The sequence below is a fragment of the Urocampus carinirostris genome, chromosome 2 (assembly GCF_059441175.1).
Source record: "Urocampus carinirostris isolate Australia breed hairy pipefish chromosome 2, RoL_Ucar_1.0, whole genome shotgun sequence".
NCBI classification, from domain to species: domain Eukaryota; kingdom Metazoa; phylum Chordata; class Actinopteri; order Syngnathiformes; family Syngnathidae; genus Urocampus; species Urocampus carinirostris.
In genome coordinates this window covers 58,739,707-58,753,672 of record NC_142350.1, presented here as the reverse complement: position 1 = coordinate 58,753,672, position 13,966 = coordinate 58,739,707, and the positions used below count along the sequence as shown (strand labels likewise).

General features: G+C 40.6%; 1 protein-coding gene across 1 annotated transcript in view; it reads left to right on the top strand.

Moving 5' to 3' along the window:
• Positions 1-4,628, top strand: part of colq (collagen-like tail subunit (single strand of homotrimer) of asymmetric acetylcholinesterase) — a 29,263-nt gene extending 24,635 nt beyond the window's left edge. Inside the window, exons 16-17 of the mRNA XM_088328104.1 lie at positions 3,111-3,213; positions 3,298-4,628. Coding sequence (XP_088184230.1) covers positions 3,111-3,213; positions 3,298-3,367 — 173 coding nt within the window. The 3' untranslated portion in view covers positions 3,368-4,628. The remainder of the gene's footprint in view (positions 1-3,110; positions 3,214-3,297) is intronic.
• The last annotated feature ends 9,338 nt before the right edge of the window (positions 4,629-13,966 follow it).

Here is a 13,966-nt window from a genome sequence, read left to right as displayed (position 1 = left end):
ACGTCTTCCCTCTCTCTGCCCTACGATGAAGAAGGGACTTTGTCATCTTTTTTGAGAAAGAATAACTCTTTGAAACGTTAAACTGTCTGCACTTATATTTTGCCGCCATAATATGTAAGGAAGAAAATTCTTTTACCTCCTTTTTTTTCCATTTCATTTTTTTAATATTAAAAAATTAAATGTATTTTTTCACAACTATGCGTGTAAAATATAAATACATTCAAAAATAAACTTCCGAAAAAAATTGTATCTTTTTTGTTTAAATAGTCGTTAAATTGGACTTCCAGATGTACCTTTACTTTGAAAAAAAGGGACGTTTTTTATTTTAAACTATTATGGCAATTAAGTCTGGGATGAAAACATAGGGAACAAAAATCAAACACATTTCTCTTTACGTTACCTGACATTGATTCATAAATCATTCTACAAATACTTTTTTTATTTCTTATTTTCTCCGATCAATTTAGAAGAAAATGTAAGTTTTTTTATTTTCAATTTGGCTAAACACGGTTTCCTCTCTATCACTTTGTCATGTGCGCAAGGGATGGGAGAGCTTAAGATCAGTCACATGGCTCAGCATGTGTAAGATGATTGTAAGGGCTTCTGAATTTTAGTCAGTACAGTGTATCAAGTTTTGTTTTGAAAATGCTTTTGTCGCACTCCTGCGTACATGTAAATGCAAATGGAATTAATATTGACTGCTTTGCCAGTTGGTTAAGATTGACAGCTGTGGACACAATCCACCAACCAGTTTCTTAACTGTGGCACAATGTGTTACTTTACTGTACTAGGCATTTCCCCGCCTTAATGTAAGAAATGGACATAATGAGTTCATTTTTATGGTCGTTAAAGCCTGCGGCTTAAAATATGGTGCGGCTTGTTAAAAAACAAAATTGAGTTAAGCTTGGGAAATCCGCTGGAAGGGCCCGACACGCCTGCAAAGTTGAAGGAACAAGCCGCGACGTATTTTATGTTCGGCTGCGGCTGCATCGACTTGCAACGGTTTTTGTACGCGTCGGCCATAAGATCCAGTCTTCGACTCAGTTTTGATGGCGCACAAAGTCGGCTCGAACTGCAGATTAAGTTACGATCGCAGTTTTTTTTGCTGGATATGCGATCATCCAGACATCAAGCGCTCGATGTTTATTAGCCACGGACTGCTATGTCAACAAGACCCAGCGGCCTACAAGGCAGCGAAGCAGAGTGGCAAGACAGCGGCGTGACCGCCGAACGAGGACATCAAGCGCTCGGTGCTACGACCACTCGACATCAAGCGCTCGGTGCTACGACCACTCGGGAGTGTTTATTGGCCACAGACTGCTATGTCAACAAGACCTACAAGACCAGCGGCCTACAAAGCGGCGAGGCAGAGTGGCAAGACAGCGGCGTGACGAAGAAGCGGGCCGGGCTAACAGCTAGGCTAAAGGCTAACCCCTCGACGAAGCGGGCCGGGCTAACAGCTAGGCTAAAGGCTAACCCCTCTAACGTTCGCTCTCTGGACAATAAACTGGACCATTTAACAACTGGAAGAGGCATCGAACCGCGAGATGACGAACTGCTGCGCTGAGATTCTGACGAAGACATGGTTAATCTTATCTATCCCGGCTGACGTTCAAAGAAACTGTGCGGGTCAGATGTATCGACATTTCGTTCTGTGTACACGTGTACACGAATGACAATAAAGTAAATCTGAATCTGAATCTGAATCTGAATCTTAAAATGTAGCAAAAAAAGGAGTGACTAATAGTCCAGAATTTGCGGTATTTAGTTATATACGTTTTAAATTCTGGAATCGCAGTTGTTTCAGATTTCGGTGAGAAAAAAATGCGGCCGCCCTCACACTCAACCTTCCTTTTTTTATTTACAGTTGCCATGCCGGAAATGGGGACAGTGGCCAAAGGGCTACTGTCAAGATCTGGTGAAATGGCGATTTTTGAAATTTATTACATACTGCGATCAACATGACTGACGGGCCACAGAGTATTCATGACAGAGGCGCCAGTAAAAATTTGATCTCGGGCCGTATCTGGGCCGCGGGCCGGACTTTAGACATTGCTGGTCTATGCCAATACATGCTTGCCTTAAACTTATTATTTATCAGGATAGGTACTTGGGTTGTGATGTGGCCACAGTAGGTGGAATGGAGTGTGAGGTATTGCACAGAGTGACTCTAGGAAACAAGGTTTTGGGTGCTCTGAGGAGATTGATGAGCAACAAGAGTATGAGTGTGGATGTTAAGAGGGGACTGTATGAGAGTGAGATTGTGCCGACTCTAATGTATGGTGCAGAGACTTGGAGCCCGAACGTAGATTTAAAAAGGAAATTAAATGATTTTGAGAGGAAGTGTTTGAGGAGTATGTTGTGAGTGACAAGATTGGGTAGATTGAGAAATGAAATTGTGAGAGACAGAACTGGAGTAGTAGTGGAACTGAGCAAGTGTGTGGATAAGAGAGTACTCGGTTGGTTTGGACACATGGAGGATGGATGAGGAGGGAATGTTGAAGAGGATCTACTAAGCAGAAGTCAATGGAAGGCGACCAAGAGGAAGGCTGCGATTGACATGGATGGATGGTGTTGTGAGTGCTCTGCAGGAAAGAGGTCTAAATATAATGCAAGCTAGAGCTCTTGTTGGTGATAGAAAGGAGTGGAGGGGTGTTGTGAAAGGATAGTGGGATTGTGGACGCGTTCTTAAGGATGGGCTGGGCACCCGTATGATGCGGCAGGGGTAAACCAGTGAAAGCTGTCGGGCCCTGCTGTTGAACAGAAGAGTGTGTTGTGTCACCCTGACCCGAGGGACATGGCCGCTTTCTTGTGTCCTGTTTCATATGGAGGGACGAAAGCATGACCGACTTTGGTGCCGAGGTGCTTAACTTGTTTGGGTGTTTGGGCATTTGGGGTTTGCCATGGTCCCAAAAAATGTGTGTGTGTGTGTTTTTTGCTACTTTTTCCCTTTTTTTATTTGTTTTTGTATGAGTTTGTCTTGCTGTCGGTCACCCCTCACGAGGGATATGACCAGGGTAGATGGATGGATGGATGGATCAGGATGGCAATTTTTTAATTCCATCGTGCATTGTACGCGTTTTGATAACAAATTCTATCCTAATCTCCAGAGTGTAAACGCGCCTTCTGCGGAGACGGCTATCGCCACGAGGGCACGGAGGAATGCGACGGCAAAGATTTCGGATACCAATCGTGTCATTCTTACTTGCCAGGGTAAGCCCATCTTGTCGGTCCGTCTCAAAACCCGGCCAGCCTCTCGCTTCATCTCACGTGTGTACCGTCTCCTCCTCTCTGCAGATCCCGGGGTCACCTCACCTGCACGTCGTACTGCGCTATCGATTCCACAAACTGCAAGTACTTCACCTGAACGGGGACTTTTTATCCGGGTCCTTCAACAAACTGAGAATATACTTTTCACCCCACACTCAAGACGCCTCGAAGGAACTGAAGAGAAGCAAATACTGTAGATAACTCCCGTGTATTGCTGCCACATGGGGGAACATTTTCACCCACGGCAACGCGGACGCCAAAATCCGTTTGTGGGGGTAACAGATCCCAGTCGTGCTGAGAGATTTGGCCAAGGGGGTCTTCATAATCTTTATCGAGTTTCTAGTAGGAGCTCCTAAACCGGGCCCGAGGCCTCAGGTATTGCGAGGGTGAAGCAGCATTTGCATGAGGCTGGCCTTCATCACGCATGTATCACTTCACCTCTTACCGCTTTCTACTTTGTTCCCTTAAGCCCGACGTCGCAAATCCGATCGATACTTTCGAACGCTACAACAAACTGACTGTTACAAACCGTGAACGCGGATAGCCGGTCACATATCCCACAACAACTCTCAGGAATAATTAGCTTGCGTTAACTCTCACAAGAATCTCTTTGGGATTTGTACAGGCACCTAATGTGGTAGTCCTATCATGTGGCAGGCCAAATCTGGCCCCCAAACCTCAGGTTTAACAAACCTCTTTAACCTGGCAACATGTGTAATATTTAGCGCCTCCTAGCGATGAAAAAAAATCAATTATTACAAAAAATATTTATTTTAGACATTTTTTCAAATACCCCTAGGTTGAAAAAAGTGTATTTGTTTGACAAAGTTTGTATTATTGCGCTTTGTAGCACTCGTTTACAGTGGCACTACATTATACAAATACAGGAGTTGAAAAATACACAGTGTTCCATTGTAGGAAACAAGGAGAGGTTACTCATTTTCACTGATCAGGTCTGGAAAACAGTGTGAAGGACCACAAATTGGCAAATTAAAAACGAAAATAAAAACATACGTAAGAAAAAAATACAAAAATGATTAATTAATAAATGTGATTAAAAATGAAAGAGACCAAATACCCAAATAGCTTAAAAGCCAAAATAATTACCCCAAAATGTTTTCAACAAAAATGTAACTTATGTCATGATTGCAAAATAGATATATTATTCAAATCTTTATTCTTCACTGAATAAATAAACAAATGAAAATATAAAAATAAAAAATGATATCGGAATATATATTTATATTTGATGAAACGATGCATACATACCTTGAAAATAAAAATAAATGCAATTTTTTTTTAAATGTAACAAATATAATGATACAAAATAAATCTGTTACCTTTATTCTTTGGTCAATTTGGAGAAAAATATGAACGAATATAAAAATATGATAAAAAAACGTTTCAAAAATAAATATTAAAAATATATAGGAACAAACTTTAAAGTGTATATATATATATATATATATATATATATATACATACAGTGAAGAAAATAAGTATTTGAACACCCTGCTATTTTGCAGTTTCTCCCACTTAGAAATCATGGAGGGGTCTGACATTTTCATCGTAGGTTCATGTCCACTGTGTGAGAGATAAACTAAAAAGAAAAATCCAGAAATCACAATGCATGATTTTTTTCACAATTTATTTGGGTGATACAGCTGCAAATAAGTATTTGAACACATGAGAAAATGAATGTTAATATTTGGTACAGTAGCCTTTGTTTGCTATTAGAGAGGTCAAACGTTTCCTGTAGTTTTTCACCAGGTTTGCACACTCTGCAGGAGAGATCTTGGCCCACTCCTCCACACAGATCTTCTCTAGATAAGTCAGGTTTCTGGGCTGTCGCTGAGAAACACAGAGTTTGAACTCCCTCCAAAGACTTTCGATTGGGTTTAGGTCTGGAGACTGGCTGGGCCAGGCTAGAACCTTGATATGCTAGTTAGGGAGCCACTCCTTGGTTTTCCTGGCTGTGTTGTCGTGTTGAAAGACCCAGCCACGACTCATCTTCAATGCTCTGACTGAGGGAAGGAGGTTGTTCCCCAAAATCTCACAATACACGGCCCCAGTCATCCTCTCTTTAATGCAGTGCACTCGTCCTTTCCAAATGTGCAGAAAAACACCCCCAAAGCATGATGCTACCACCCTCATGCTTCACAATAGGGATAGGGTTCCTCAGATTGTACTCATTCTTCTTCCTCCTATCACTCTGAGTGGAATTATGACTAAAAAGTTCTACTTTGGTTTCATCTGATCACAAAACCTTCTCCCATAACTCCTCTGTATCATCCATATGGTCATATGCAAACTTAAGGCAGGCTATGATATGTGCTGGTTTAAGCAGGGGAACCATTCGTGCCGTACATGATTTCAAACCATGACGTCTTAAGTGTATTACCTACAGTAACCTTGGAAACGATGGTCCCAGCTCTTTGCAGGTCCTTGAGCAACTCCTGTCGTGTAGTTAAAGGCTGATTCCTCACCTTTCTTAGAATCATTGAGACCCCACGAGGTGATATCTTGCACGGGCTCCACTTGATTGAGAATGGCCGTCAAGTTTAGCTTCTTGCATTTTCTAATGATTGCTCCAACAGTGGACCTTTTTTCACCAAGCTGCTTGGCAATTGCTCCGTAGCCCTTTCTAGCCTTGTGGAGGTGTACAATGGTGTCTCTGGTGTCTTTGGACAGCTCTTTGGTCTTCGCCCTTTTACAAGTTAAAGTCTTACTGATGTATGGGGTGGACAGGTGTCTTCATGCAGCCAAGGACCTCAAACAGGTTCATCTGATTCAGGATGAACATTGAGTGCAGGTGGACTTCTAATGGGCAGCCTAACAGGACCTTTCAGGGACGGAATTCTAGATGATACACAGGTGTTCAAATACTTATTTGCTGCTGTATCACACAAATAAATTGTTAAATAATCATGCATTGTGATTTCTGGATTTTTCTTTTTAGTTTATCTCTCTCACAGGGGACATGCACCGATGAAAATTTCAGACCCCTCCACGATTTTTAAGTGGGAGAAATAGCAAAATAGCAGTGTGTTCAAATACTTATTTTCTTCACTGTATGTATGTGTGTGTATATATATATATATATATATATATATATATATATATATATATATATATATATATATACATACACACACAAACACACAAACGTGTATTCTTTTCTATCAAATTTTCCAATTTATTTAAAAATATTCCTTCATTTCTTAGAATTTTTTAAAAAATTTCATTTCTAATTACATATTTTTGAAAATACTTTAATCAATTCATTTGTTAAATTCTTTTTTTATTTCACCATTTTTGTTTTTCCACAACGTATCAATCATTTTTCAGTGATGGCGGCTTTGAAGAAAAATGCGATAAAATAATAATACATTAAAAAAAAAAAACAACCTCTGTCGCTTCTTCTTCAAATAGTTTTGTAGTTTTTGGTGGAAGCTGCCAACTCCACTTTCAAACTGTAAGGGGAAGTCACGTCCCAATTCTCTTCATTAAAGCCCTAATAGTCAAATCCCCGAACCCATACAAACGGACTTTTGAATATAATAATCGAAAAAATAACAAAAAAGCTGCGATATCGTGTGAAATAACTGTACTCTATTGGTATATGTGAAGGCTTGAAAACTGTTATGTCCTTAAAGTGAGCGCACAGGCAAGGCCGCTAAAAGGCCCTAGCTGCTAATATAGGCAAGAAAACTGTTCTACCGTCTTTATCGTATTTACTCTTCTTACCTCGTTCTCCAGTCTTTGCGTCTTACACTCGCGTGAAAAAAAAAAACGATCGGTCGACATAAGCTTCTTCTGTCCATAAGCTACCATAGGGGACGTCTCCTCGCTCTTAGTAAAACGTATTGCAAAAGTATTGCCCCCCCCCCTGAGAACCTTTTGACATATGGCCATATTTCAGGTTTCTAACTGATAAAAACTGGAAATGTTTTTTTAAGAATCAACAACATGTGGGACACAAATGAGAAAAGAAAGCAAATTTGTTCAGTGTTTTAAATTGTACTCACAAAGAAAAAAATGGAAAAGTAGGTGTTGCAAAAATATTGGCCCCCTGTGACTTAATACTTCGCACGACCTCATCAGTCCACGATTGGAGCCACAACCCTTTTTGAGTATATCTATAAGTTTTGTACATCCTGGAACTGAAATCTTTTCCTATTCCCTTTTACAAAACAGTTCCTTAAGGTTTGAGGGTGATCGTTTGTGCACCGCATTTTTCAGACCTTTCCACAAATTCTGTATAGAAATGAGGTCTGAACTTTGGCTAGGCCATTCTAACACCTTAATATTGTTTTAACTATTTCAGTGTAGATTTTGCTCAATGTTTAGGGCCCTGTTGGAAGGTGAACCAACCCCAGAGCATGATGCAACCACCACCATGGTTGACAGTGGGGATGGTGTTTTTAGGGTGATGTGCAGTTTTACTCTTATATCAAACGTACCGCTTTGCATTCAGACAAAAAAAGTTTAATTTCGGTATCATCTGACTGCAGCACTTCTCCCATGTGGCTTCTGGCAAACGCCAAAGGGACCTTTTTATGGTATTTTTTTCAGAAGAGGGATGTCTTTTTACCACTTTTCCATCAAGGGCAGATTTCTGCAGAATACGACTAATAGTTTCCAGGTCTTGGTAGTTTTGCAGTTGTATTATGCACTCTCCATTTTGATATTATTGCTCGCACTGTGCTCCGGGAGATGCATACATTTTGCAAAATATTCTTATATCTCACTCCTGCTTTGAACTTCCCCACAAGTTTATCCCGGAGCTGCTCTTGGTGTGTTCTTTGGTCTTCATAATGTCTGTTCTCCAGTGTCTACTTACACAGACCTCTGAGACTACCACTGAGCCGGTGCATTTAAACTAAGATTTAAAAACACTGTCATTTAGGTTGACATTGGATCATTCAGAGGTCATTAGCATACTTCTGGAGTCAGTTGGATGAGCTGAGAGAACAGGGGGGGCAAATATTTTCTAACACTTTAAGTCAAGTCATGATTTTTTTGTATCGCCCTTTATCACAAGACCACAGATTATTGCAAACTACAGACTAATATTACTCCATTCCCCCGATCTAAAACCTACATGAGGGCAAGAGAAAACTCAAAAACCTCAACATGAGGAAAATGAAGAAACTTTGAGGGGGGAAATTAAACCTGAAAAATATGAGGGAGCAAGTCCATGCATGATTGTGTATACTACCAACAGGACCCTAAAATCATAACACTTTTTTGATTGTAAATATTATATTCCAAAGTTGACATAATTCGGTTCCAATTCAAGATCGTATCTCACATGTTTTTGAATCTTAGAAAATAGTTTCCGGTTTTTAGCTCTATGTTTAAAGCCTGAAATGTGGAAATATGGCGACACATTCTCGGAGGGGCCGATACCTTCGCTAGGCACTGTGCAAGACTGTTACCATGTTGTGTCCGCATGCAGGCGCCAGTGTGATCATTTGTGCTTTTTCTTCGTGTTACCGTCACGGTCTTTGCAGCGGGTGTCTTAAGAAACGTGTCACCGAGTCATGTCGTGCCGAATGTTTTTCCGCTTTTGAACGAAACCGCAATTGCTGTCCATCCGTACGGCTTGATATCAAGTGTAGTCTGCGCTCTGACTGGAATAGTCAACCGTTGTTATGTGTTGTTATTGTTACCCTGATATGGTTTATACAAATGTGTCAAGAGTCTACAATAAAATTGAGACTTCAAAAAAATATGGAGCTTCTCTTTGGGAAGAGTGGGTTTTGAGACTGTGGTCAGGGAGCCATTGTAGCCCATCATTTTTTAGCGTCCTGCACGATATACTGAAAATGCCATGCTGAGAAGATAATTTTAGAAGTATTGTTTTATTTATAGTGCTATTTTATTGTGAAAAATATATATATTTTTAATCTTGTGTTCGCATAACATTTTGTCTATTGTCAACAGTTATTATTGTTTTTTTAATAATTAGAATCAACCAATTGGAGAACTTTATTTTAAAAAGCATCAACAGGTACTCACCAGCCACAGGACCCACCTTTGCTGACCATGACATCATCCATCCTTTAAAATAGAGGTGCGAACGCCTTTCTGCCTCTTGCTTCACGCTGCCTTTTCTGAAAAGGAAGCTCATGGGGGGAGTGATTGGCATTTGCCCCACTAAGACCATGAAGACAAAGAAGGCCAGGATTCAGAGCAGGCCCCTCGGGGGGGAAGCCTTTCGCCCGCCAATCACGAGGCCTGGTGGGCCCGTGGGCCGAGACCTTCCTGTCAGGCTGCCGTAAAGTCCTGGAGATCAGTCTCCCAAAAGGGGAGACTTCCTCCATGTACCATGTGGAGGGGGTTTTGGTCCATTCCATCACCCTCCCACCCTTTTTTCACCCCTGTGATGCCATGTCTGACCCAAAGGTAAGCAAGAAAAGATTTAACAAAAAAATGTCTTGGGCATTTTATGCAAATATTTCATGTTGCCTTTCTATGAAAAAAAAAATCCTGATCATTAAAATGAGATAAAATATCATAAAACCGGGTTTATTGATCAGTACTCTTAATCTATTGCACAATGCCTTCCCCTATCTCCGCTTGCTAACACTGTGAGTGCTTCCGTCATCAATGTTCTTTATTCTGTCATTCGATTCAATTTTCCTTGTCACGTAAATAAAACGTAGTTTGTTAGTATCAAACTATGTGCGTTATTTATTTGTGTGTCGGTACTATTTTCTTTCTGAACTGATCAATCATTATCTATAGCAATGAAATGCAAAATCGATTATTTAAAGCTAAAAATAAAATAATTTTTAGAATATTGCTTCCTTCGTGATAAAATGCTAGATGAATATGAGGCTATTTAGAATTGATTTGGGTGAAAAAAACGTGAGCACCACATGCTGGCGGAATCTGTAACCACCTAATTTACAGGTGTCAAACAGGCGGCCCGCGGGCCAGATCAGGCCCGCTAAGGGATTGAATCCTGCCCGCGAGACAACACTCAGAGAAGCGCAAGAGAAAAACAAGCTGCAGGTTGAAATATGTCAACTTGATGTTGCCAAAGCCAGGTGCCTCTCACAAAGACACTGTACTTGTATTTATTTCTCTCTCTATCTCCCTCCCTCCCTCTTTTTCTTTTCCACCCCTTTTCTCCCACTATGTCTGTCTCTTTCACTCTCTGTTTCTCTTTTTCTCTTCCTTTGTTGCTCTTTGTCTCCTTCTCTCTGTGTGTCTTTTAACCTCTTTTGCTCTAACTTCCTTTTTTCCTTTTCTCTCTTTTCTCTTTCTCTCTTCATACCCTTTGCGCTTTCTTTTCTCTTTTCTCTCCTTCTGTCTTTCTAATTCTCTTTGGATTTCTTTCTTCCTCTCCCTTTCTTTTCCCCCTCCATGACTTTTTATCTTTTGTTTCTCACGCTCTCTCCCTCTTTTTCTTTCTTTGTCCTGCCTTCTCTCCTTTTCCCTCCCTCTTCCTCTTTAATTCATCTCTTTTTCTTTCCCTTTAATCTACTAGTCCGCCCCCCGACAGAATGTTTGTTCTATCGTGTGGCCCCCGAGTTAAAATGAGTTTGACACCCCTGACCTAATTAGATACTGAACCAAATAAATATGATTCAAAGCAATTTTCTCTACAACTTGGTGTTTCAGATCGTTGTCCTGCTCCACAATCCAAGAGCGCTTGAAATTGACGTAACTGACGGCCAAACATTTTTCCTTTTTTAGTAAAAACCACAATTCATTATTCCGTCAACCACAGCAAATCCCCCTGGTCATGATGCAGCAAAGCAGCCCCAGACCGTCACACTGCCACGCTTTACAATCTCATCCTTTTTGTCAAGTGCTGTGCCATTTAACTTAGATGTAACGGGCTACAAACCTTCCAAAAAGTTACATTTTCTACTCATCAGTTCGCAGAATATTGCTCCAAAAGTCTTGAGGATAATCAAGATGCTTTTTGGTTAATGTAAGATGACTCTTCGGGTTCTTTTGTGACAGCAGTGGTTTTTGCCTGGGAACTCTCCCATGGATGTCATTTTTTGGGTAGTGTGTTTCTTATAGTGGAGTTATGAACACTGACCCTAAAGGTGGGGTGTGTAGTTTAAGGTGTCCTTAAAAAATGGAAAGTTACATATTTTCTCTATCAAGTATATGTTATCAATGCGTAACTAAGTTCAAAGAGCCATTATGCTTTATTTTTCATTGTGGCTTGATGCTTTAATCTTTTATCAAGCCTGTTTGGGCGTAAAAAAAACCCACATAGATAAAAAAAGAAAAGTTTATTCAAGATTGTCTTAAGAAATGGACGCAAATCAGATGTTACTCTGCCGCTATCCCAAGGATTCAAATTTTCAACCGAGGGCAGCGAGGCCTGCAGTTCGTTGTTTTTCGAGATTCTTTTGTAACCCCCACTATGTGCTCCTGCCGCACTCTTGGAGTCATAGTCTCCCGAACAATCCTGGAAAGGTTTGCCACTGTTCCCGGTTTTCTCCAATTGTGGATAATGGCTCTGACAGTGGTTCGCTGGAAATGGCTTTGTGACCTTTTCTGGACCGAAAGATTTAAATCACTTTTCTTCTAGAATTTCTTTAGATCAAGGCATGTCAATTGTGTTACTGAGATTTTGTAACAGATTTCACCTTGTCTAACAGATTTAATTTAATGTCTTGATTAAACAGAGGTGGTGGCAGTCATTTTGAGTGTGGCCTGTGGAATTGAACTGAGCTTTTCTAAAACTGAGGTTAGTCACAGGAGGGGACAATAACTTTTTCACTTAGGGCCAGATAGGCCTAGGTTTAAAAACTGCAATTTGTATTTCTTTTGATTAAAATTGGTTTGATGGTCTAATCTTTGTGAGCGATAAATGTGCAAAAAACACAGAAATCAGGAAGTGGCAAATCCTTATTAGAGGGACTTTAGCTCTGAAATACATGCAACGATAAACCCAGGGGCAAAAAAAGCAGCAGTTTCCCTTCTTTTGTGTGTGTTGGCAGCAGTCTATCTCCCTGATGGATGGCCCCTGAGGACAGGCCTCCGGCTCGGAAGCACGTCCATCAAGTTCGATTCCGACTTTGTCAGCAAGCGCTCGCAAACTGCTGTGTCGAACCGAAACGAGAATCAGACCCGACTCTGGTCCCGGCACGTCAGTCGCGTCTCAAGTGTCAAGTTTGGAGATGCTGATGCAAGCCCGGCGATGGGCTGCAGGCCAGCGAAACGCTCAGCACCGTCGCCTAACTCTATTACCGCAGTTCTACGATGTCAGTCTCTCCTAAATCCCAAGCGAAGATTCGTTTTCTGGACTGGAGACGGAGGGGGATGTGTGTCAAAACCTTTTAACGCTATTTTAAACTTGAATGCACTCGTGGGCAAAAACAGGAGTCTCAAACTGAAGACCGCGGGCCATTTGCGGTCAACGAGACGAAAGTTGGCAACCCACGCCTTAATGAGATGAACGTTAGTTCGGCCCTGCGAGTTTCAAGCTACATCCTTGCTAATCAGTTGAGCAGGCTCTAAATAAGGGAATCCAGTTCGGCTCTAGGGCCAGATTCAGACTTTCTGCTCACAAGTAGGCTAGTTCATTAGAAAAATGTCAACTTAAAATGTTTAGCTTACCGGTTTGTCAGTATTGTTTGGTATTTTTCAATATTGAGCCTGGATGACAAGGGCTCTTTTCCAAGCATAACCCATTTATCTGCAAAGAATAGGAAAAAAGAATGATTTTAATGTTCGGCATTTCTTTTTAACAGTTGTGTAAATGCAGTTTTACACCTGAAACAACTCACTACCTATACAAACTCAAGATGAAGCTATGATAAAATGTTTAGTTTTGCCTTAATTTTGTGTTTCTCGTGTAAATATTGTGTGAATTATCTTTTTCTTTTTTTAAATTCTCTCAGTAAAATGTGATACTGGAGTACCACGTCCAATTTCGTTATCACAATATGTACAACCCATTTTGTAACAATAATAATAATAAATGTATATTATATTCTATTCTAATTGTTGTGCTGGTTTCAAAATAATAAAACAATACAAAATAAAAGTTTTAGCAGTGCATGGGCAATAAGACTACTGTAAAATCCGGACTATAGAGCGCACCTGATTATAAGCCACACCCACCACATTTTAAGCGGATAACCGCTTTTGTACTTACACCCACATTAAAACACGTAACACAATCATAAAATTAACCCAAATCCTACTTTGTGCCCCGCGATCTTAACTGAGGGGGGATTTTGTAGAGGTTTATTGTTCTATATTCTTTATCAATTATCCATTATCGGTCAAATCATAATACACTACAAACCCAAGAGGCTGGGACACTTGCTCCCAGCCAAGAGGCTGAGTCAAGGTCCTAGCCACACGGCCACTTAACCCATGCCTGGTAAAGTTCCAAAAATATAGCCAAATACGAATACACAGTCCTAAAACAGAAAATAAAGTACACAGTTTAAGAACCACAGCTGGCAAAATCAACGGAAAATGATACCGGTAGTTAAAATTTGATGCAGACCTGCACAGTCCAGGTCCCGTTAAAAGTAATCCAAGGTAAAAAAGTGTATATTTCCAAAGGTAAGGGTGGGAAAAATATATATCCATCTTTGTCTGCCGTGTCCACAAACACTCACCTTTACCGGTCCCTTCTTGCCGTCATCCCCTGCGTCTATTACGCCCCTTCTTTTTAATTGGTCAGTGCAAGACTTATCAGAAT